Source organism: Perna viridis, chromosome 8 (genome assembly GCF_037379345.1).
Source record: "Perna viridis isolate PV_CMFRI_1.1 ecotype Kerala chromosome 8, ASM3737934v1, whole genome shotgun sequence".
Lineage (NCBI taxonomy): Eukaryota > Metazoa > Mollusca > Bivalvia > Mytilida > Mytilidae > Perna > Perna viridis.
In genome coordinates this window covers 3,547,291-3,573,582 of record NC_142452.1, presented here as the reverse complement: position 1 = coordinate 3,573,582, position 26,292 = coordinate 3,547,291, and the positions used below count along the sequence as shown (strand labels likewise).

The following is a 26,292-nucleotide window of genomic DNA, read 5'->3' as shown; positions in this document are numbered from 1 at the left end:
TTCAAGTAGAAGCCAAACAAAACATATAGCTAAAATATGCATGATATAGAACAGAAAGTTACCTGCATGCTGAACAGTGACATTCCGAACCATTCCAGGACTGAATTAGACTTTTGAAATGAGAAAACCTGTTTTCTGTCCTGAAATGGTTGGGAAGGCTGTTCCAGAGTATTGCCACAGCAAATTTAAAAGATTTTTTTTCATTTTCACATTCTTGACAAGACAGCGTAGTTGCTTTGTTCTTAGTTGTTGGCTTCGTGAGTTTACTGTGGACAAGCAACTGTTTCAAAATGGCAAAAAGTGTGATAAAACTTTTTGATGTTATGAAAGTTTCAGTAAATCAAGTAATTAGATTATATGAGGTATGATAACAAGCAATAAATTTTGAAATTTTAAACCGAAATGGGAAATGGAGAATCTCTTAAACTGGGTAAAATTGAAAGAAACTGTGAAAACTTAGATTTTTTTCATATTTAAAGAACACTATTTCAAACGTTCTGAGTTCTGCTAAGGCCAAATAAAACTGATTAGTAGATTCGCACCCCCTCCCACCCCTAAAAATGGACAAAATTTTTTTTTTAAATTAAGACATGAATTTTAAAATCAGGATTTTTTTTTTTTGCATCAGTTTCCAGTATTGTTTTTTGCATCAGTTTCCAGTATTGTTTTTTGCATCAGTTTCCAGTATTGTTTTTTTGCATCAGTTTCCAGTATTGTTTTTTTGCATCAGTTTCCAGTATTGAGATATTATAACACATTTCTTGGTGACTTAAACAATTTTTCTTCTGATGTGGCTATGGATTTAGAACATATCTATACTTCTGATGTGGCTATGGATTTAGAACATATCTTTACTTTAAATACATACAAAACATACATGTATGTAGCCAAAATAAGGTTAGCAAATATGTGGTAAGAAATAAAAAATAAAATCCTCTCACAAGCACCATATTTTTTGGTGAAAGTTGGATGAGAATCCACCATTTAAGTTTACTTAGCATTAAAAGCTGTGTAACAGTTTCATATTAAAAAAATAAGAGTTTTTAAAAACATCAGAGGCTAAAAATGTTCTCTGAACTTGTATATTCAGTTGCTGATAATTTTTCCATACAAAATACACATCATGAATGGAAGAAGGGGGTATCTAGTATATGTTAATTTCCTCTTCCTTAAAAGCTCATTTTGTTCATATCTGACAGAAATATTCAGGTTTTTCTTTATTATACTGATTTTATAGTTAGAGGATATATTGGTATTATTAGAATGTTTATCTGTCTGTGGTCCTCCAATAACACCCAAACACTGATGGATTCTGGTAAAAACACAAAAGGAGATATTATCTAACTTAAACATTGACATGCCATATTTAGAGTCCAAGTGAAAGTAGGAGATATCCTTTTGTACACTCTGCCTCGCTGTATATCACTGTTGTCATGGTATGGTACAATACTTGGAGCGAGAAAAACACTTGGATGAATTTAGAAAAATGTCTACATTAAGGGACATTCCCTTTGCTATTGTTTTCTAATTTTGTGTCTGTTTTATGGGACTTAAAACAACGAAAAGTTTTTTTTTAGTTCAACTGTATGTATGGGTGGTAGAGGACATAATGTATTGTTATTTGAAATTTCCTGAAAATCTTGTTTTATTGTTCTAAAGTGAAATATATGTATGCATGGACATGCACTGAAAAGAAGATACAACAATTTCACTTGAAACTTGCAACATAAAATGTAAGAAATACATAGATGAATCAATTTATAAAATATGTGTATTATATAATCGTGAGATAAATCAGTGTTTTAGATATTATGTAATACAATAATAAGTATGAGATATGTCATGACACCAATCTGTGGTGTTTCTTCATTAATTTTAATTTACACACACATGTATATTTCAAGAAAAAAATTCACTGCAAATAGAGATGACTGCTGTCTGTTGACCTATGTTTACTTTTTTTTATTGGACTTTCTTTGAATTAAGGGGAGGAAACTTTGCTTGAGTGTTTATCTCCATTAGTATGTTGCAGTTGATATGAAAACTGTAGGACAAAGTTTGATTTGGTAATACTCTATACAGACAGGTTGTTGGTATTCCAATGGGGACGTATTGTGTTCCTCACATAGCAGAATTGTTTCTTTACTTTTACAAACCACAGTTCATGTTTAAACTCTTTTAACAATACTTTTTAGATATCTTGATGATAATTTGGTCATACATATTCCTAAATTTGAAAATTATGTTCAACATACAGTATCCAAAAGAACCTTGGTTGACCATGTCTAATTATAATAGCACTCTTACTCATTTTCTTTATTTAGATATTACACTAGAGAATTGTAGCCTTCATACTAAAATTCATGACAAAAAGAGATGCTTTTGATTTAACTATTGTTATTTTCCATTCCTAGATAGTGATATTCCTGAAGCACCTTCCTTGGGTATTTACTAAACTGGTCCATTTTGCTTGTATTTGTGATAAGTTGTCAGATTTTAATGAACACAACAGGAAAGTTTTTGCATCAGTGGTATCATATCACAAACTTCTAAAAACATTTCATGTTTACAAAATTTGATACAAAAATATAATAGCTCTTGCAGGTACTAATAGAAAATGTTGTTGCTTGCACAGTTTTTCGTGGAAATATAGTCTTTGAAGCACATTTTTCCAAACAAAACCAGTGGATTTATCAACTGTTATAGAATAGATTTATTCATAAAGGATACAATTTTGAAATTATTGTCTTTTTACCATGTTTTCACAAATAGAAATATTCGACCCCTAATTACATCCTTACATGAAAACTACCAGTAAGTGATATTTCAGTATTGCACTACATGTTGCCTCACTGGAATTATAGTGCCTGATTATTACTAATGCTGGGAGATTTGATGGTCATACTTTAATATGTTCTGATCTAGCTTACAAGCAGTCTTATAGTGGGTATATTTTGTCTATATGGTGTATACTGAGGTATTCCATGAAGAGTTGAATGCTTTATTTAACCCCACCGTAGGCATGCCCCTGTCCACAGTCAGGTTATTAATGTTTTTTGTGTTATTATATTACTATTTAGAATAGTTTTGAAGAATTGTCATCGTTCTGTTACTGTTGATTTTAATACTTTTGTTATCGGGGCCTTTCGTAGCTTACATAAAGTTGTTAATACACTTGTTAAAGACCTTTTGGTGATCTCTGAATGTATTTACCATTTTATATTTAGGTTATATGCTGGTGCAATGGTTGCGTTTCACCATATCTATTGTTTTTACTTAGGTCAAAAACCTTGGCTACAACAGTTACTGTGTCCTTTCGGGATAAAACCAATTGTCAACTTTATTATTTTACTTTAAGGTCGTACATCTTCTATCAGTATGCTAAATGATGTGATATTGAGTGTATGTATTCACCAAACTTCAGCATTAAAATACAATCTATATGTATTCCCACTTAGATTGACATAATGTTTTTGTCCTTTCTATCCCACACTTCCGTTAGTGCAACTCCTCAGAAACTTCTGTACGAAATTTCCTGAAACTTAAAATAGGACATGTAATTGTGCATACTATCAGGAGTTTATGCCTAATAATTTACCCTTTTGAACTTTGGAACAAGGGTAGATTTATGTTTTTGTAGGCAAAAAAACTTTTATTTTAAACAGAAATGATGCAATTTCTTTTCAGCTGACAGGCCTTGCCTTCCTTGGTCTAGGACTATACATAAAATTCATGAAACATACCTACATCAGCCTTCTAGGGAGCAGTACATTTCCTTTAGCAACATACCTGTTGATAGGGACAGGAGCCTTTATTGTGTTGTCAGGAATCATAGGTTGTGCAGGGTCATGTAAGGAAAACAGGTGCTTTATGGTCATGGTAAGTGTAGTTTTTAAAGAATTGGATGGCTCAAATTTGAATTCTGTGAAAACTATGAAAACTGGAACAGGAGGTAACATGACAGGATTCTGCTGTTAAAATGTGAACAAAGATGCAGAAGTGAATTACACTACCCAAATGCCTTTTTTATAAATTTGAATAAATACAAAGTATAATGAACTCAGCTATAGCAGATATCATTAAGTTGATAAAACTAATAATACCATGAAGTAGAAAGGTGGAGTCATTATCCCATGAGTAATTTATGTCACATTAACTTTGTTTATAGTGACTGTATTATGTAATTATTATATTTTCAGTATGCTATATTCCTGTTGGTTATATTTCTGTCTGAAGCAATAGCAGGTGTTTTGGCATACATGTATGAAGGAACGGTAAGATATGATGTCTTGAATAAAAAGGATACTGTTTTAAAGAATACTTTCTATTTAATGTACCAACTATATTGGATTACATGTAAAAACTAATTTTATAATTGTAGATGAGCTAAACAATGATACAAAAGCTGTTTTACCACTTAAAAACAACTGCTGTTTTTACAAACTTTGTAAGTCACATTACCAGAGTAAATAATATTTGATTGAGTGTTTTAATCTGTGATTTGTTTTTAACATTCATGTAATGATATGAATGGAACATTGCTAAGCAAGTAATATGAAGTATAGAGATAGAAAAACAATAAACAACCAGTTCTTTGAAAGGAAGCCCTGACATCATACAGGTACATATCAAGGATACAACTTCCAATTTCAGATAAAGGAAGAATTGTCGAGAAACTTAAACAGTACAATGATGGACAACTATCAGCTAGATCAAGTAATCACACAAGCTGTTGATGACATGCAAACAGAGGTTGGTTTAGACATGATTCTGTGGGGAAGAAAGACATTTTCATACTACCATTGAAATCTTTTAAAAAATTAGGTCATGTGTGATGAATGATGTAGTATTTACAATTCAGTTTTGTCCCTATGAAACAATTCACCTTTTCAAAGTATTTAGACCATTTGCAAATCCTTTATGTCTTTTAGGTGAAGAATTTTAACCAATAGAACAGATTTGATTAGTGCCAGATAGACATGGTGGTCATACCTAACACAACAAAGTTGTAGGGGCTTTTGATCCATCCTTCTGTCTGTCCATCTGTTTGTCAATCTAGTTGTCACCTGGATAGGGCCTCCATTTTTTTACCCAGTAACTTCAAACTTTGGTGAATGGTTAGTACTATAAAATCTTGGATGGAATTAATTTTCTCATAAATTGGTTAAGGGAGACCACTTTCTTGGTGGGGGACTTACTAAAAAGTTATTGATTCAGGTTTTTCATTTTGATAGTGCCTCCATTTTTGACTGATTTTCTTGGGAGAGAGACTTAGTCAAAAGTTAATATTTAGGCTTGTCGCCTAGATAATATCTCAATTTTTTAATGGTTTCTTTTCAACTCTGGTGAATGGCTAGCAGCTATTAAATCTTGGATGGTATTAATTTTCACAGAAATCAGACAAGGGGAGGGATTTTTCATTTGGGTATAGGTACAGAAGTTTTTCTAAAGAATGCAAATGTGTGTGTATGGGGTATTGGGAACATACTCACTACGGTTTAATGTTTCAGTTAACAATAGCTTCATAGGAAATTTACCATTTCAATGACATATTATTCTGCTATTCTGAACAGACAAGCTGATTTTGTTAGTTTAAGCTCACGAAAGTGACTTTTTATAAGAAGGAATGCCACTCTACCCAATTTAATCATACTGACTCCAAAAATATGTCACTCATTATCCCACAAAAGAAAAGGAACAGATATGGTGAAACGAAGCACCATCATAAAGAGAACACCAAAATTTCTTCATTAAGTGTAAACACACCTTCAAATAAGCTCAGAAAGGCATGACAACATTAATGACCAATATTGACATTAAGGTGAAATCATTCAGTTCTAACCCAGTATCATACTACAAGCACAGCAGACAACTTGGAAATAGTGAACAGCTATCTGAAATCAACAAAATTAGATTAAGGCAACGAAAAGTCACCAAAGCAATAAATGATGCTATATCAATGCTTGGTTAACAATTTACTTGCAGATTTCAAAAGAAATAAAATGTAGAAAAAATGAGTTCAATCAAAGATATTATTATTTATTATAGCAAGACCTGTGTGAGTATATTCAATTGTACCTTGAATATAGGACATATTTTAAGAGCTCTTTTGCTCACATGGCATCCGTCGTCGTTGTCCGTCGTCGTTAACAATTATACAAAACTCTTCTCCTCTGAAACTACTTGACAGATTAGAACCAAAATTTGCATAAATGTTCCTTGGGGTATCCTGCATAGAACTGAGGTGGGTATTTCTGATTCATCGAAAAACATCGCCGCCATTATTAAAAATAGAACATAGGGTCAGACAGCAGATTTTTGCATATATCTGCAAAACCGTTAAATTTAGCCAAATTCCAAAGTGTTCAGCATGATGAGATCTATCTCTGGTCAAAGTTTGGTTTTAAACTGTTGAGTCATGTTGGAGATATTGCCCTTTTTCAATGATTTTTGTTATTTTTAATGTTATTTCTTTCAAAAATCTTCTCCTCTGGCATTATTTGATCAGTTGGGACCAAACTTGAATGTTCCCTGGTGTATCCTACATAGAACTGATTTGGGGATTTTTGAAGCGTAAAAAAAACCAGGCAGCCGTTACTAAAAATAGAATGTACAGTGTAGGGGTCAGACAGTAGTTTTATCTCCAAAATTCTTTTTTAAGCCGTACCAGACTTCTTGAGTCAAAATTGTTGGACAACTTCATGTTAAATTTATTGACTTTGAAAGGCAAAATTCAACCAGGTGGGCAATTCAGGCTCATGGGAGCTTCTTGTTTATTAATTTAAGACTAAAACTCAAAATAAAATGGGTTTTGAAAAAGTCAAGCCACGGAATAGATACAAGAGCAAGGTCATTACTGATAGATATTGATTAGAAAAAAATCATTATCAAACACATCCACTTCCGATAAAGGATAATATAAATCTTACCTCTCCGGAAATAGGCATCTAGTGTTTAAAGGAATTAATTTATTGTGACTGGTAGGTGTAATGTTCAATAGGTAGTAAGATCCGATATACTAAAATGTCAAATAACAACACAAAGACTCGTTAATGACCAATATTTCCTGACTGTGGACCGGCACCTGTCTGTGATGGGGTTAAACTATATTTATAAGGCCTTAACGAAATCTGGTTCTTGGCTTAGGTGTTATGGCTTCCAAGCTTAAAGCCTTTGGTATGACTCATCCATGAATTAAACTAATGACCCACCATGCTCAGTTCTAACATGGAATCATAAAGAATTTATTCTGTCTGCATAATTGTATTATGTTTTGAAATTCCTAGCTTCTTTAAATCAAAACCTGAAATAGAAGTGTGTCTTGGTCTCTGTGATATGGTTAATTTATTAGGTTGTAGATATTTAGAGAGACAAGGATTTGTCTAGTGTGATGTTTTTCGGTATTTAGATATTAACTTCTCACTATTTCTATACTTGAATTCACCTCAGTTGTATGATGGTTTTTTTTTTTTATAACCGCAAAATATTTACAGTCTTCTATTTGAATGGGGCTGTCGTCATCCAAAGACACTTGTGTTGTTTTTTTTGCAATAACTTGAGTTTTAGTTAGTTGATCTTTACAATATTTTATAACAAGGTTATAAACCACAAAGGAAAGGTTAGTATAAATTTTGAGGGTTATTGCCCCTACTTTTTTAGAATTACGGGCCAAAAAAGGGCGTAACACAAGGATTTGTGGAATTCAACTATATAACACCAACAAATGCATAGGAATGTCTATGACATTGTTCTGCAATATTCAATACCACAATGGTCAGACTTAGATTGATTTTTATACACCTGTAAAAGACGGGACGTATTATGGTATACTGTTGTCCATCTGTCCTTCTGTCTGTTGTTAACACTTTACAATAACTCGAAAACACTTTCACCTACTTTTATGAAACTTTGGTGAATTATCTATATCTATAAACATAAGCTCCCTGTCAATGTTTATAAATTTCAGATTATTCGTTTCCGTGTTATGAATTTTTATACTTAAAAAAAGGGGAATTTTCAAGTTTTCGCACAATAACTCAACAACACTTTTACTAACTTTTATGAAACTTTGGTGAATTCTTCATACCTATTGAAGTAAGCTGCCTTCCGATTTGTATAAATGTCAAATTTTACGTTTCCATGTTATGAAGTTTTACTCTTTTAAAAAAGGCATAAACGGCCAAGGAAATTCATTCATTGAAAACGGACCATTTGTTATGATAGTGCCAAATTTTTTGAGCATTTTTTATTTACTTTTCCTGATGTCCAGACAATAACTTAACTTTTATTGAATGAATCTTTTTGGAATTGTATTACGAGGTGCCACACCACAAAAGGAAGACTGGAATTTATTTTTTTGGTTGTGACTTGAGCCAAGCAAGAAACAACTATTTTTTTTCTTCTTATTCCTTTACTATAGATTGTGTATTTCTGGTCTCATCTAGAATTGTTTAAATTAAATTCCTCACAAAAGTCCTTCCTTGTGTTTTTCAATCAGATTCTAGAATCTTTTACAGCTTTCAAATTGTAAGGGGCCAAAGGGGGCCACCCCCAAAAAATTGTCTTTTTTATTTTTGGTGCATTTTTTAAGATTTTTTTTATTAGATTCTCCTGAAATCCCTGCTTGCATTTTTCAATCAGATTTCAGATATTTCTTACAGTTTTCAAGTTATATGAGGCCAAAAGGGACCATGCCCCAAAAATTGGACTTGAATTTTTTTTATTGGATTCCATATGAAAATACCTGCCTCAATACAAGAGCTTTAAGACATATGCTTACCAAATTAACCCTATCATTTACTATATTTGAGATAATGAGGTACAAAATGATTGATGAATGCATCCTGAAGCAGAAAGTCATACTTAAATTAAATTTCAAAATATTATGCAATATTGTGTCCAAATGAGTTGTTGTGTCCATACTGAATTGTAAGCTCTATGTTTAGTATGTCAAAAAAATAATATTGTCTCTGCACATGCCTCAAGTAAACAGAATTTAACTGCTGTGGTCATATCATGCTGAGCTCTATGAAGCCTTCTATTTGTTTCACCAGTAATTTTTTTTATTATTTATAAGTTCTTGTCATTTAATTCATGTCATTTTGTACTACAATTCTCTTACAATTATTTTTCGTGCCTACCTCAGAGATGGAAATGTTTCCATAACTTATTATTATTTTAGTTCCATTGTTGTGGAGCAACAGAATTTGAGAACTGGGAGAAATCTAGATGGATCCAATCTAATGCCTCCTACCAAGGAATGGTACCAGACTCTTGTTGTATCAGTGTATCACCAGGGTGTGCTGTATTTGGTACCAGTCCATCAAATATAAACCCTCAGGTATGGATAATGTCTTCTGGTTTTACTCAAAGAGAAACAAACAGAATAATATTCATATACTTAAAGAATCCTGATTAAAATTTGAATAAGGGTGTGGCCTGATAGGCACCTGAGTTAATTTTAAACATAAACTCTAAGATCTTGAAATAAAGTATAAAGATAAAACCTTAAAGAGAGTATTAATGTAAAAAAGAATTCTTAAAAACCTGTGCTTTGGCTTAAAAAGCTCATAATTTTTAAGACTTAAGGTTTTGCCACTGTTTTGATTGTAAATGTATGATATGGGATATATTTTAATGATAAATCTGAAATTTGTATTTCTAGGGATGCAGTAAATCATTAGAAAAATATACAAAAAGTTCCTTAGTACTTATAGGTGGTATAGGATTAGGACTTTGTGTTGTTCAGGTAAGTTTCCAGGAGAATTAGGATTTTGTATTGTTCAGGTCTGTCTGTAGACACTTGGTTTTCTTCAATATTATTTGTTTGGTCTTTACACAATTTTCAACAAGGATTCAAATCACAAAAGGAAGGTTGGTATTGAATCTTGGGGTTATGGCCCAACTGTTTTAGAATTATGGGCCAAAAGGGGCCAAAAGAAGCATCTCATAGAATTTAAGAATAAAATTGACAATAAATTGATGAGAATATTCTTTATACTACATAATCAATTACTGATCCTAAGTAACCAAAATATGATTACTGGTTCCAAGAACTCTTTATACTGAACAGGATAATCAATCACTAAATAACCAAAATATTACTGGTGTAAAGAACATTGGAATATTTAGCTTGTGAATGGAACACTTGTTAATTATTTGGGTTTTTCAGCACTTGGGATCAAATTTGCGATATTAAAACTTCTTTATATGTTTGTATACATTAATTTTTCAGTTGATAGGCATTATATTCTCATGCTGTCTAGTCAGAAAGTTCAGGACTCGGAAACACTCATATTCCAGTTCAGTGTATTGAAGACAGAAAACAAGTGAGAGATTTTAAATGAATGGTGGACAAATCCATGATGTACATGATGGGACCAAAGATGTTCATTCTTGCCAGCAGGACCCTAGCAACTTCAAATCACTGTTTGAAGTTGATCTTTTTCTATAAAGAAAGCTACTTGAAATCATTATACTTATTGTTTTGCAAGTTAAAGATACCTGGCTCCATTGAATAAGTTACTCTCAGTGAAGCTGTGAGAATTATAAAATGCTGAAAAGTTGTTCACGAAATTGTAGTTTTTATGAGGAACAATGAAAATTACATTAAAATAGAGTCTTAATATTGATTTTAAAAGAGGTATTCCAGTCTTATAAACTAAATATGTGTTATAAATAGATAAGTTCTTACTGTGATATCAAAAACTTTGTTGTAGTTCACTTAGATATTGATTTCTAAAATGTCAAATTAATTAAAAACCTGATTTCATAATTTATTTAATGGAAGGATTATTGGCCACATCTGTTGACAACCAAGAAAGTCCATCATATCAAGACGACTTCTGACTAGAATATTTAGTTTGTTGAACCTTGTGACCAATATGTCTGTTAACTTTGAAAACTTCTTGGAATTTCTCTGGAATTTGGATAGAAACAATAGATTGTGACATAATTTAGACACATTATGAAAACTGTTATGTCCTTAGACTGAAATTTGTGGGAAAAGCAAACATTTTCACTAAATTGCAGGGCTGATAACTAGTAAAAGGAAGTATATCACTTTGATTCAGACTTTTTGTCATTTACAATTTTACCAGCTATGGTTGTTTGTGCCATATAAAATCAGTTTGTATTTATTATTAGTTAGTTTTATTGTGATAGAATTTATTCATCAGCATTTTAGAAAAAGCTGTTTTTATAAATGAAATTAGTTGTAGATTACCAGTACTGTATTGTCATGTTGCAATTTTATTTGTTGAATCTCTGTCTTTTTATCACCTGATGATTTTAGTGGCCAGTCTTTCTGAACGTCTTATAATCTTGTCTTCCTTAATGTTTCATAGAATGTGTTTGTCTTGTTGTAATAATTTTTTCTTACATCATTCAGTTGTCATTAATTAGTTAGATATGTTAATGTGAAAAGAAGTCTTTTTTTTTTCATATATATATGTGTGTCATAGTGTAACATTGTGTAAAGGGAGGTAATTAATATGGGATTTAGCTTTTGATAAAAAATAACTAAGTGATAATGAATAATAAGTTTTGTATGTAGTGTTTTATTTTAAACATATATTCCTGTCAAAATTGTTTTTGGAACAGATAGGAATCAAACCAAGCTTATAGTTCATGGAATTTTTCTTTTGATTGACAATCTTAGTCATTGAATTTAAGACAAGCATTTATTTAAACTTGAATGTTTTGGTTATGATAATTTTAACCTAATCTGCCAATAATGTGCACCAGTTAAGGTAGATCATACCTATTACATGATGGATCATGCAAAATCATACAGACATGTATTATCTATAAAGTAATAATTTTTAAAATGATGTTAGAATAATATATCTAAATCATTTCAAATGAATTTTTAACATAAAAAAAAGAATGGTAAAATTAAAAACATTATTTTAAAAAAAGCCTTTTTGCAAGGGAATATAATTTGTGAAAAAATGATCTGTTGAATGTGTAGGGAATTTTAGTTTTCTTTTTTTTAATGTTGCAAGGAAAAGAGTTCAGTGACCTCCAAGTTTCATTTTGAAATATGAAAGAATGTCTGTACTTTATTTAAAGTTATATAATTTATCTACCAGTTTTTTTTAGAAGTTTGCAAAAATATTGAAACCATATAAAATGTAGTAAAATATTGGCTTTAATAAGGCTCAAGTATCTCAAAATCAAGTATGGTGACCTATGTTTTTTAACATTAAAATTCTAAAGTATGTTCATTCAGGGTCATATTTGAGAAAAACTAGGAAATTTAATCTACTAGAAATATTAGGTATGATCTACCTTAAGAACAAATCTTTGTAAAAATCAGGTAAAATGGGAAAAACTCAATTTCAATACCTGACTGATCTGATCTGACAATATACTAGGAAGTCTTTTCTTTTTGAAATAACCACTTTTTTATCTCTGAATCACTGAATATATATTTATGAAAAATTGCCATTTGAATGTTAGAAAATTGATGATTTTGAAAGAGTTGTCTGCCCCTGAAATGTTCAGTTGTAGTGAAATTTATGAATTGCAATGAAATTATAACTCATTTTACCAAATTGTTTGGAAAATCTGGTCTTTACTTCTAGTTTCTGATGGTACAAATAGTCAGATTACACTGTCAAGGTGTTGGATAATTTCATATCATGTTTCACCCACTGCCTGATTCTTACCAAGACCAACACTTAGAGGCATGTTCCCATTTACCTTTATGTGCAATAATACAATCCACTTGTATCTTGTTAATACTGATGATGTAATACCTCCCTTGTTTAAAGATGCTTTGACTATAAATTTGTGGAAGAAAATAATTTCAGTAGTGCAAATCATTGTTATGTGTTTATTATGATATTGTAGTGAGCAAACTTTTATCTGTGAGTTTTAGTTGTATGTTGTTTTCTGTTACTGTCTCAATTATCATTCAGTTGTTCTTTGTTCATTCATTGATCATAATTTTGTTTTTATTTTACGATTGTAACTCGTGTAAAATTTTATAATGAAGCATTTAAAGAAAAAGTGGTCAATCCTTTAAAGACTAAAGGGGACTATTGGATTATAATTTCTGATTTGTTAGTGTACAAATCATATCTTAATACATTTCTGCTTAAATACTTTTTATGATATCATAGACCATTGACTTTCCAGTAATAATTTTCTTAAAAATAGCACATTTCTAAACTTCTTAAAGATACTGCCCGACATTGAGATGATTTTATTATTGGTTACAAGTCAAGTTAATATTTGCTCCTTCTTAAAAACAGTTTGACAAAACTCTACGTCTTGAACTTGGTCAAGTTTGACAAAACTCTAGGTCTTGAACTTGGTCAATTTTGTAAAATAACATATTCTGTGATTTATTTCTGCTAGATGATATTTGCTATTATCAAATGAGTACCTTAGTATGTTCAAATTGAAATTCTTGTTGTATCAGTCAATTTCTGACACAATTATTAGCCATTAGGGGACTATCTAATGCAATGTGCAGTACTCTCATAATCTGGCTTTTCATATAAAATGTTCAAGCCATTCTGTCTGAAACCATTTGAAGTTATTTGCCACCAACTGACACTTCTATATACAGTCACTGTACACTCAGTATTTTTTAAAGGAGTCAATACATCAGGTTGTTACAATAAATAATTAAAAGGCATAATAAACCTTAGTTCCTAATATAGTGCAATGATAGTTTGACTCATAAGTCCTTAACTTTAATATTATTACATGTACATCAATAACATTACGCTCTGCTAAAATTAACTTCATGATATACCAGGCATGCTAGTATGTAGAAATTCACAAACCAATGTTTTTATAAGCACTGGTTTTATCATTCATATATCAATTATTACCAGTTCTGGAGCTTTGTATATGAATATGCATTAAATATGCATTAAAGGAAGTTTATTTTTGAAAGGATGAGAAGATATTTTTATAACAAAGTGGTTTAAGTCCTTTTTTTAAAAGAGTTATTTTATGATTTATTTGTTTTCTTTGACTGATGAGACTTTTATTGATTTTAGTACTGTATAGCTAATAATTTTGGCCTATTTTGTGATCTCTCTATTAAAAATTCCAAAATAAGTCTGGCAATATATTTACTCTGGGTTTAAGTACTCAGTGCACCACTTAGTATCCCTCAAAATTAGAAATTATTTTTCTATACCTTTTTGTCTTAAATTAGCCCAGTTTTACACCCTCCAAAATAACCTGCCATACGGTATTACATTTATTGTCACTGGAGACTAGGTTTTATTTAGAATTGTTAGTATTCATATTATAATACATTACAATCACCTGTAACTGGTTGTCTATTTTGATTTTCAAATTTTATGAAATAAAATATGTTTAAAATATAGCAAATTGGTCTTTGTTGTTATTGTCATAAAGATTGTATTAATTTGTGGATCAATGGGAAGAAAACATCAACAATTATAAAACCTCAGCCAATGTACCTTTTGGATTTTTATATCTGGATGTGGGTTATTATCACATTTTCTTAGGAGTGTTTACTACAAATAATTGATGAATTGGCTCAGAGATGAATTCTATCTCTGTGATAGTGAGGTAGTTTCATAAAATTTGAAAACCTTGATGGTAATAATTCAGCCTGATGAGCCGTACTTGTATGATTTTGGTCATGTGTTAACGGTCTGCTAACTTCATTGTTTGAATGAAGTGTTGGCTAGGGCATCAGTGTCGTATGGATATATTTCGATATGCTGATTTTGAATGATGTAAACAAATGTCAAGTCATAAACTTCTTATTTTATGAATGGTTTTACTGAATGGAAGGATCACACATCTTGATGGGACAAAAGCTTTTGAATTTAAAGAACAAAGAAAAATAACATCATATACATATACAATATAAAAAAGAAACAATATGTTTAAATGTCTTCTCATAAAACACTTGAATGTTAAGTATTTTCTATTTCTTACCAAATTGCTCATATGTATGGAATAGGGAGAAAAAGACAGTCACTAAATTTGATATTTGAAGAGTTTTATGTAAAAGCTTCCTCTGCTACTTGTGAATTAATGTTTAATTAATCTTAATGTTGTCTATTTTCATTTTCAAACAACTTGGTACACACATGCCTTCATAGAGTGAACATAAAAAAAAGTATTTCATTCATACATCAATGCATTATAGAAGAACTTGCCAAGGGAGATAATTTGTATTGGATGCACAATTTTGGATTGGAATTATCTTAATGTACTTTAGAAATACACATTATATAATTTTATAACAATATACATTATTTATTTATACTTCTAAAGAAAAACTCAGAATTAAATAAAATGAATATATACTTCCTTTCCAATTTTTGAAGCACTATGTATTATCTGTAGGCTATCCTCAAATGTTACTATTTTCAACAAAAAAAACATTTAAGTGTTTCATTTATGATATTTTGGCATAGTAAAAGTTACGCAGTCATATAATGGTACAGTTCGGTTAACATCTTTGTTTGTGAACATGTTTTGAGTGTGTGTGTGTGTGTGATATCTTGAATATTAGTTGATGAATCTTGACGAAGTTTTACAGCAAGGTTCCGTAACAAAATAGAAATGTTGGTATTAATTTTAGAGGTTATGACTCCACCTATTCATGAATAAGGGGCCATTAAGAAGCATTTTAAAACTGGTTCAACGAAATTAATTGCAGTCTTAATACAGACCACTTTCTTCCAGAAGAGTTGGGGGGGGGGGGGGCTAGAATTTTATGTTGAGTTCGAAAATTTTTCAGCACAAACGCGAAAATATATTTTTTTTACAGCAGCAACTAGAACTAAAAAAATGTTGATATATTTGATTTATAATTATTTTCTAGATGCTACCAACTAATGATCATTTTACATCCTTTATCAAAGATATTTGAGCCCCATTTTGCAGGTATTTTGAGAACCAAATCGGAAATTTGTTACCGTTGAAGTACGCTTTTACTGACTTCCAGTGATCACATTATCATTCAAGTTTTATACCTATATCACCATAAAAATTCCGCTATTCAGCCATAACATATATTCAGCCATAACATATTCGCCGGAAAGGTGGAATTGAACCACTCTGACGCTAATCAGCTACAGGTTTGAAGCCTGCACCCCAGACCACTGAGGTTCATCCCGGCATTTATAGAGAGGGTTCATTTTTTTATATATTGGCACTTAGAAACCCAAATTGTAAGAAAGGTATTAAAAAATTAACTGAAGTGCAAAATTTTACGTATTACCGCTAAATTGCCTTTTATTTGTATCAAATATGCTTATATATAATTTTAATGCTATTTTTTTATTATTATTTGTCGTTATTATTTGAAATGTATGTGAAAATTATTTTACAGTAAAAACATTATTCAAAAAAGTTATCTGCCCCTGACAGCTACAAATATGAACTTTGAGATAAAGTGATGTTCAAGATTATATAATAATAATGACAATGATATGATAATTTAATCCATATCAATTTTGTAACAGATGTTACAGCTTCTTTAAATGTGACTAAGAACTGAATGAATTAATGATGTCTCTTTTGAGTCATTTTATACATTTTCTCCATGTTTCGACTGTTTTAAACAATAAAAAAAAATAAGCAAAATGCTTGTAGTGAAAATTGTATTACTAGAACATTATGAACATGTGAGGGAACCAACTGTGAAATATGCCATCTTAATAATTAACTTTAATTTTATTGCACACTCTAACTTGAAAAATGATGGTAGATGTAGAATTAAGCAAAACCTAAAGAAACAAATAAATGATATGATGTTATAGGTTTAAATTGTTCATGCTTCCTTTAAACTGGACATATTTTATCAACCACTAAATCTAGATTTCCTTTTTTAAATAGACACTAATTTGCAGTGAAAATTCAAATACTGAACTGGTCCATACGCTACTTAACAAACTTACAATCATATACAGAAACTGAGGCTCAATGAATGAATGTGGTCAATTTGTAAAAAATACTGATGTATTAATCTTTCTTTAGAAGTTCTCTTTGTAATAGTAATTGTCTTCCATGCAGAACATATCCAATCAGGAGAGCCATTATTTCCTTTTTTTTTTAATTATTCTGCTAAACTGTCTATGTGACATTGTACCAAACTCAAGAATTCAACTTTTTTTTCAAAACAGGTGTATTATAAAGTCACATGTCAAAAATTTCAAGAAATATTTGGATTCCATTTACCTACAGACATACAAATTTTTATGAGATTTGATAGATCAGTCTGTTGCAATGTTTTAGAATGAGGTGTGTATAGTACATGTTGAACAGATCACTGTATATCTATTGTACATCTTTTAAACCAGAAACAACCTTGTACTTTTCATGAAGTTCTTGAAAGTAGAAAACCATTACTAACAAACTTTTATTAAAGTACAACAGAATACAGAATCATTGAAGTTCTACATCAGGAGAGCTAAATTATCTTTACCAGCTTTAGTGGCATATTTTTAGTGATCAATATTTTTTTTGTGTAGACATCAACAAAATGCAATTTTTTATTCAATTTGATTGTAATATCTTAATTAACTGTGTAAAGTTGTAAGTTTTTTGTGCTACTTGATCATGGCTTTTTGTTGTTTCCTTGTTTGATGTTTTGTAACAGGATTTCCCATTATCTGTACCTTTGGTATTTCTATTTATGTCTTTCAATGAACCAAGAAAATTTATATCTATTTGGTCTTGTATCATCACAGCAGTCTAATTTTTTCTCTCTCTTTATTTTTGTATTCCTTCACTTTTTTGATACCACACTCAAATTTCTGTGACTGAGACTACTTAAAATTTGATAGGAGCAAAAAATATCTTTTTGGGCAGAAAAGAGCATCAAATGAATTCCTTTTGATTGGTTCAATGTAAGTAATTGTCTTTCTATCTCTCAGAATATCTGTAACATTTCAGTTGTTGGGTTTATCTCATCAACTAAACACTCTGAACAAAAAGATTTTAATTAAGTATTAACACAATCATAACATAATAAGTCCAATGCATATTTAGAGTATTTACAAACAGTGTTTTATACACATACTGTATAGAGTGTATAACTATGAATTGTACATAGAAAATAACACTAAATATTTGTCCAATCCATTTTGTTCTAAGCACATAAAATATGTTGTTTAAACAAAACCACTGTTGGATGGTAGATTGGTTACATGTACATATATGTCATTAAAGCTAGCTTGTAAATAAAGTATGGGATGTATTCCACATGTACAGCATGTTTTTCATATTCAGAATATTCATCAATACTAAACACAATAATCTTTAAATGGAAACAAATTAGGAATTCATTGTAAATTCAACAATAAAATGAAACGATGTCATACTGTTAATCCCATATAACAAGTAAAAACATTGTTGCCAGGTATCCAGCACTTGTGGAATAAATCTTCACATTTTTTTCTCCTAAGCCAAAGATCTGTATGACTGAATATAACCATTAGTTTAACCTGCCACATTGTTATCAAAACATTGCTTATCAACAGTACACAAGACCAATCAATGATTATGCTTGAACCACAAACATGCTAAAATGTGCATTCACTGAATAGAAATATCCAAACATAACAACAAATAACTGGTGGAAAGAGAAATTAATTAGAAAGTTAACATTAATAATAACCTTAACATAAGGTAACACATTTCCCTTCATTATAGTGTAGGTTTTTTTACTCTTAAGACATAAAATATATAATAGTCTTGCTTCTGCTACCAGCAAGAAAAAAAATAGGGTAGGAAGGTACGGAAAATTATTTCATTTTTCAAAATCATTTTACATTGAGTTTAGGGGAATACAATCTAGAATTTAACCGTACAAGCCCAATAAACGGCCATAAATAATTTAGGGCAGGCACAAAAAAATAGGTAGGATGGCAGCAGGAAACAGACATATTATTTTATTTAGCCTTAAGTATAATTTGTTTACGAAGTGAAGAGAATTGAAGACACTTTCAAACTATATTTATTCAACACCACTGTACTGCCAATAATGGGAAGTCATGTACAGTGGTGGAACTTGTGGGTATCAATTTTCACAGACTTTTGTGCTGATATTTGAATTTGTTGATTTTAATAGAGTATCAAAGTTTTTCACAGTAATTTTACTTTTTGTTTTGGAAATTTAATTTGCTTACAACTGGAACCTACAAAGATTAAGTCTTCCACAGCATTATTCTATATCCTTTCATAGACTTGTTGCATCTACACAAAAATTCTGAGTTTGTTCAATAAGTATTGAAAAGGTTTAAATAGTAAATATGATAAGTCAATGAAAGTTAGATCAATATGCTATTAAAAAAAAATGTTGAATTAATTGTGAAAATCTTTTTCTTCTTTTAAATTACACATATCTGTATGTACAATAAAGCTTTACACAAAATAACTGCCAAGAGAATTGACCGGGAGACAGTTAATTGTCTACTGTTGTTCGACGTATTCAACTTCCATGACATAAGTGTTGCCGTCAACATATTGTGGTACACCTTCAACGACTTGTTCTGCTCCGGCTTGGTCACCCATTGATGTGATGACAACATTTTCATTACTAGTTCCTATCTCTCTACCCTGCTCATCAACAAAGATTGTTTTAACTTCTTGAATAACATCATCTTCCATGACGGTCTCCTGTGTGTTAATTGGAGCACCCTCTGATGTTGTAATGATGATATTTTGATCATTGGCAGATGTAGCTATTTGTACATTTGACAAGTCGACATTACTACTGCTCTGATTAACACTTCCATCTTGGTTTGAACTGGTTATCATTTCCACCAGAGTAAGTAAACTGTTTGCAATAGAGTTTTCATCTTGTCCGTCAGTTACTACTTCAGCAACATTATGTACTTCTTCCTCCTTGATAGCATGCTGTCCTGCTACTTCTTGTACCTGTATAATCTGTCCAGCTTGCTCTGCTTCCTGAATGTGAGTTTCCACTTCTGCTATGGTTTCTTCAGTGATTGCATCTGTCTCAATGGCTTCATTACCGAGACCATTTGCAACGTCTTCTGCCTCTATTTCCTCCAATAGCTTTTTCTTCATCAACAATTTGCGTTTATACTTTGGAAGGTCATCGGAATGTACACACATGTGAACATCAAGATTCTGAGAACGTAGAAATCCTTTTCCACAAATGGTGCAGATGTAAGGCATACCATTTTCATGAATTAGTTTGTGTTTTTTCAGTGTCTTACTTTCCTTAAATGCCTTATCACACATGTCACATTTGTAAGGACGTTCACCAGTATGTATTCTCATGTGTGCCATTAAATGTGCATTCTGGGAGAAAGCACGACCACACTCTTCGCAAGCAAATGGTCTTTCACCACTGTGTGTTCGGTAATGTTTCTCTAGATGAGGTTTGGTTCGGAAACACTTCTTACAGAGTTCACATTCATAAGGTTTTTCTCCAGTATGTGTCCTCCTATGTTTTGGAAGTTGGTTCTGTGTAGTAAAGGCTTTACCACATATGTCACATACATAAGGCCTTTCTCCTGTGTGAGTTCTCATGTGGACTTGAAGATCATCTTTACGTCGGAATGTTTTCTGGCATTCAGTACAGTGGAATGGTCTCTCCCCTGAGTGGATTGTCATGTGGGAAATTAGGTTATGCTTGTAAAGGAATTCTTTTCCACAAACATTACATTTTGGTAGAATTTCACCATTGTGATATCTTACATGAGCAACAACATGTGACTTTTTACGAAAGTTTTTCCCACAATGGTCACATTTGTAGGGTCGGTTTTCTGAGCTATTGTTGACATTGTAAATCTTAGGAGCAATGGCGTACGGAGGCCTTGTTTCTGTACCAACGCTGTTAGTGGTAACAATCTCTGTTTTCACAGGTGGAGGAGGAGCAGGCTGTTTGGCTACTGTCATAGCATTTCCAACATAAACTATCTTCTTTCCATTTGCATCCTGTACCTATAAATACAAATTATAATTAAATGATATTACATTATATACCAACATAGTAGGTTTTTGTGCAAAAGCTCTGACAATATGATAGCAATAATTTTTTGTTTTTATATTAACATTTTCATTCAATTACTTTTGTTTTTTCTACATAAACTTCTATCTAATATCAGTTGAATTGAAAATATAGAAAAAAAAAATACACATGTAAGTCAGATCCTAGAAGTGTAAGAAAACTTCCTTCGTTACATGTTACATACAATGAGCTGATATATTCACACTCAGATAACATCTTTATCAGCTTTTCAATGATAAAAACAGTATTAATCCTAAAATGATGTTTTTTAATAGCTAAGCATTTCCTACTTGTGGACAAAATACATTCCTCAAAATAGTTCAATATCCCTGGACCAAGTAAGTTAAGGTAAAATCAAAATATATGAGCAGACAGCAAAGCCATTACCGGTAGACTTATTTGATTAGCTTTATTTTAATCCTAAATGTGAAATGACAAGAGTAGTGTATAAATAACATTAAGTCTGCTTTTACTAGTTATACATTGTACCATCACAAAACATCCATATTGTCAAGAATGTCATAATGTCAGATAAGCAAGAGATTGGTGTCTTTAAAATGTGTTTTGTGAGGAATATCATTTTTCTATTATTTATTTTTTCTTCATGGTGTTAGATAATTAATGTAACAAAGTCATTGGTGCATCAATACGAAAGTTACAGTGGTCATTTCAAAGTTTAGCCCCTCCCTCCAACAAAAAAAAAACAAAAACAAATTGTAACAACAAATGTTCCTATTCCTTCCATAATTTTAAATTTTAGGTTTTACAAAGAAAAGTTAACAAGTATTTTGCAAGAACTTAGGATTAATTTATTTTTCCATATAATTCCACGCTCCCTGATATTCACTGCTAACATTTAAGGTAAGCCCATGTAATTCAAAAGCAAGTTAGTCCAGAATTGTTTGTCTATAATTTCTTTCCCAAAGATTCGAAAGAAAGTGTAAAACTAGTATTGTTTAAGTCAAATGTTTTGTCAAAAACATGTCTAATTAAAAAGTAAAAATTCTTTAATCTTTATTTTTTATCTAGACACCTGAATAATTGTAGGTTGATTTTGTTGTTGTTCATTAACTGTTTCAGCTGTTTCCTCATTTGCTTCTTCTTCTTCCTCTTCATTAGAATTTTCCAGTATTGCCTCAGCACTATCAATAGCCTTCTGACAGATATGACAGGTAGGAGGATCTGTACCACCATTTATTCCCACACCACAACCTTCACATTTCTTTGGCACTTCTGAAACCAAATCAATTCAATTTCTTTGAAATTACTAACTTAAATTCATCAAATCAAAAGGTAGATCAACTCTATATTAAGGAGCATTTTTTTTGCTACATCATACAGAAGTTTGTATTTTCTGTGAGCAAATAATGTGTGAAATGATGCCAAAAAATGTTTTTAAATCACTCAAGAAGATTTTTTGGTATTAACTTATACAAGGTAAATTACAAACATTACTTTCAATGAGAAGAAAATTTGCAGGAAAATGTTCCATAGAAATGTATTGGGAATTTAGTTAGTTTAATATCACAAGAAAAAGGGTCGATGACCCCAAATTGTCTCTTTTAAAATGAAATAATATCAGACAAGTGTTCTGTATATAAATTTTTAAAAAATTTTATATACCAGTTTTTTAATAGCACATGTACGCAAAACGGAGAAAATTCACTACAAATCTATATAAATGTTGTAAAACAGCGCCTATTAAGGCTTAATTATCTTGAAATTAAGTTAAGTGACCTTTATTTTTCATTCTTAAATTTATGAGCATGTTCGTATAAGGTCATCTATGAGAAAAAATAGGAAAATCTTTCTACAAAAAGTATTAGGTATAAAGTTATAATGATCTATCTTAAGGGTTATCAATACCAATTTGACCTTTAACTTTTAAAGCACTGAAAACCTGATTTCCGTTTGACAGGAGGTAAATTTGTAATATCAAGAAAGATATTTTCTATATAGTTTTTGTATCTTTAACAACAACAAAAAAATTTCATACATTTAGCTATCATACGATGAGAGAGGCCAAAGGTCAATACACATGTAACACATTCTAGCTATCTTACTTAATCTAAATAAGAAATTCTATTAAAATTGTATAAAATGTTATAAAATTATCAATAATTGCATTGAATGTAACTGAATGTCATAAAAAGAAAAATTGTCAAAATTTTAATCCCTGCATAAGTATAAATAGTGTATGCTTTAATTTTTCTTTCCATGAAAAACTGTGTAACTTGTATTTTAGCAGGTGCTGGCATACTTAGCTCTATACAGCCATTTGTTACCTTCTGTGATGATTGTCCAACCATTGATCTGGAAAAATGCATAGATAGCAATTTCTTGTTCTGGTGTAACACGCAGATTGAGAAGTCTTGTGTCTCCTCCTACAGGAGCTGTGATTTCTACAGTAGTCATGGTACTTCACCATTAACTCTAAAATATAGATTGACACAAAAATTGTGACAAATGTTTGGCATTCAACCTACAATGAAGCAAGCTAATACTTTGCCCTTTTCAAGGACAATGCATGTACATAAGTATCTTTTGTAAGAACTATCATTAGATTTAATTCATTTAATTCTTCCTAATTGAATGGTTTACAATACAGAAATTAAAAGCAGCAAAAATTGTTCGTTTGGGGCTTTCTTGGAGGTTACTCTTATTAGGAGTTGTCATACAATTTCAATTTCAAAGCAATTTTGCAGCCATGTCATAATCAGTAATTGTTAGTTCTTTCTAAATGTTACAATTTCATGATAAAAGCTAAAATTTATAGTCACAAATCAGAGTTAAGATGCAATAGAATATTGATCTTTCAGGTTACAATCAGCAATCATCAGAGGAATATCAAAGTTTTTTATCCCAAATTTTTAGCATAGACCTGTAATTAAAGAGAAGCAGCTGTAACATTAACCAGCCAACTTTGAAAACTCACTGCTGAGTCCGAGAACTGCTGAAATCATTCAATACTTGCATTGTGTACATTTTCACCAATTTGAACTGCATGATAATACACAATATTCTTTGAAAGAGTAATCAAGGGAACCAAGATTCTAGTGAAAATCAAAAGAATGTGATCCAGGGATAAAGACTAGACATGGAAAACAGATAAAACTATTGATTTATGTTTAAACTGTGAACAAGTTTTAGTTTTAAAATAAACTTGCTGTCAGAAGGAAAGAAAATAAGAATTGTAGTATTTTATATCAACAGAAATGATATTTTATTCCCTGGTCTGTGATCCTTTTATATTGGGATATTATGTCATCAATATTTTGTGGTGAGTCGACTTAACACTGCTACATGTGCATTTCTTGAACTTGAATATGTGTTCAATAATACTTTTTCAACTATGGGAGAAACTTCATCACTGGCAGTAACACAGACATCCTCCCAAGTCAGGGTTTTGAGTCCACCCTCACTCCCTCAAACCCCTGACATCACTCATTCACATTTAGCAGGTATCGTCCAGCCAATTCCAATTGGTGAGAAGCACCAATGAAAATCAATTTAACATAAAATGTTTGTGGAAAGGTAAACAATAATACGAGGTAATGGATGATCCAATATAGTAACTGAAAGTTGTATGATGTCACAAATTATGCAATATAAGCAAAAATGATAACTGTAGATTCTGCTTAGTCTTTACTGAAAAAAAAAAGACATTATGTGTAGCCACTTTGTAAGTTATATCGAAGAGTTTCTATTACGAATGATTTGATTGGACTTTGGATACGGGTTACAGCTGGTGATAAAGCATGATTTCACTGTCTAGCTAATCTCTTTTACAGATCTAATTTTATACATGTAATATAAATATACTTGATACAGTGTTTCTGCAGCATGTACATGTATAGACTTCTACATCTCTGAATACACTTACAAACATGACAGGTTTAGTTTTAATTTGTATGTAAGAGTAATCAAGGGAACCAAGGTTATAGATGTAATCAAAAGAATGTAATCCAGGGACAAAGACCAGACATGGAAAACAGATATACACAACAAAGAACATAAAGTAACTAAAATCATACATACAAAGTAACAAAAGTAAATGAGCAACTCGGACTCAATAAAAACTGGGAGCATGGACCAGGTGCACCGGTAGGGTAGGCGTCTTTGCTTTTCTAGAAACACCCACAGAGTTGCTCATAAAAAGTCAAGTCCGGGGTAGACAAACAAGGAAAGGAAAACTATGACCCGTTGAATATATCAGTTTTCATAGTGCTGATGGATACACCATAACAATCCACGAGTTCATGATAACGACCATAAAACTTCTGTAGTGATGACTTCAATCTTGTAGCAACATAAATAATAGTAAAATAATAGTATTGAAAAAAAAAACTTTTCCCCTCAAACCTATTTTATTCTATACTTCAAACCTGGGACCGATAAAACCATATATTTAATCTCAGTTCCAACCTTCATTTGAGTTGGGCATAATTTTTATAGAAGAAAGTGAGAAACCATGTAAAAGAATTATCAAGATAACACAAATATTTATCAAATAATGTATAAATGTCCTTGTGAATTGATGGTGAATAGGCAAACCAGGAATTTCATACTCCTACAAGACTGAACCAGCTCCGAATATCACAGAAACTGTTACTCTTGTATAGTCTTGATACTTGTAACTTAATTACACTTTACACCAGCACGTTGTCGTTGTGCTGAGTATTTTAAGAAACCTGTCTAAAATTCTTGCATGATTCGATGAACGATTTGATTTATCCAAAGCTATAATTCAGCCAAAATACACATTTCCGAATATTATTCCCGCTCAAAAGAGTAAATACACCTAGCAGGCGCGGGAAGCAAATATGACGCCCACCATTTTGATTTCCTCCTTTCAAGGGCATGTTGTTTGGGCATAGGATTAGTGATTTAAGTTGCATTTTCGTTAAAAATGTGAAAGTTTTGACTATGTTATAGCATTATTGTAATCGGCATCTTTCGGAATACCTACACAAGTGGAGTCCGAAAGCCACGCAATAAGTGGAATTTTGCGTTTTTCTTCTTTCTGGGGTCTTCGTCACGGAAAGCACCGAGGCAGCCCGGCCAGAGAAAAAATCTCGATCTAACAAACGCTTGAATTCATGATTATCTCCTTCTGATACAAGCGCATCAAAGATTTCACCGTCAGGTGCGAGGCACATACAGGAATTTCTGTGCGCAGATTTGCGGTTTTTCATCCTTTGAATATTGTAAAAAAAATCAACAAATTAATTGAATTACAATAAAACTTTTGTGGATTTTAAGTTGACGATGAAGGTTAAAAATAATGTAATGATAAA

General features: G+C 31.3%; 2 protein-coding genes and 1 non-coding gene across 9 annotated transcripts in view; 1 reads left to right on the top strand and 2 right to left on the bottom strand.

The window, feature by feature from the left end:
* The window catches only part of LOC148608979 (CD151 antigen-like), a 31,644-nt gene extending 17,286 nt beyond the window's left edge, over positions 1-14,358 (top strand). For all 5 annotated transcript variants that reach the window (XM_088540700.1, XM_088540702.1, XM_088540701.1 and 2 more), the window contains 6 exons: positions 3,688-3,879; positions 4,200-4,274; positions 4,654-4,752; positions 9,182-9,340; positions 9,665-9,748; positions 10,235-14,358. In XM_088540700.1, coding sequence (XP_088396826.1) covers positions 3,688-3,879; positions 4,200-4,274; positions 4,654-4,752; positions 9,182-9,340; positions 9,665-9,748; positions 10,235-10,315 — 690 coding nt within the window. In that variant the 3' untranslated portion in view covers positions 10,316-14,358. The remainder of the gene's footprint in view (positions 1-3,687; positions 3,880-4,199; positions 4,275-4,653; positions 4,753-9,181; positions 9,341-9,664; positions 9,749-10,234) is intronic.
* Positions 14,359-16,042: 1,684 nt separating this feature from the next.
* Positions 16,043-16,129, bottom strand: Trnastop-uca (transfer RNA opal suppressor (anticodon UCA)). Its single transcript has one exon. It is a non-coding gene; the product is annotated as a tRNA-Sec (tRNA).
* Positions 16,130-17,936: 1,807 nt separating this feature from the next.
* On the bottom strand, positions 17,937-26,087 carry LOC148608977 (uncharacterized). Of its 3 annotated transcripts, none has more exons than XM_088540696.1 (4): positions 25,965-26,087; positions 23,281-23,428; positions 22,029-22,228; positions 17,937-20,928 (listed from the first exon to the last, which is right to left on the bottom strand). In XM_088540696.1, exons 2-4 carry the CDS (start codon positions 23,408-23,410, stop codon positions 19,426-19,428), a joined length of 1,833 nt encoding a protein of 610 aa, XP_088396822.1. In that variant the 5' UTR covers positions 23,411-23,428; positions 25,965-26,087; the 3' UTR covers positions 17,937-19,425. The 3 variants fall into 3 exon arrangements, with proteins under 3 accessions (XP_088396822.1, XP_088396824.1, XP_088396825.1); XM_088540698.1 differs by lacking the exon at positions 25,965-26,087 and adding an exon at positions 25,830-25,964; XM_088540699.1 differs by lacking the exon at positions 25,965-26,087 and adding an exon at positions 25,687-25,820.
* Between the last annotated feature and the right edge of the window lie 205 nt (positions 26,088-26,292).

Bases quoted from the DNA above. Each gene is read 5' to 3' on its own strand.
- LOC148608977 (XM_088540696.1), bottom strand. From the start codon at position 23,410: ATGACTACTGTAGAAATCACAGCTCCTGTAGGAGGAGACACAAGACTT. The intron at 22,229-23,280 runs GTAACAAATGGC...ATTTGGTTTCAG, and splicing joins TTGGACAATCATCACAGAAG to AAGTGCCAAAGAAATGTGAA. The intron at 20,929-22,028 runs GTGTCTAGATAA...TTGTATTTATAG, and splicing joins ATCAACCTACAATTATTCAG to GTACAGGATGCAAATGGAAA.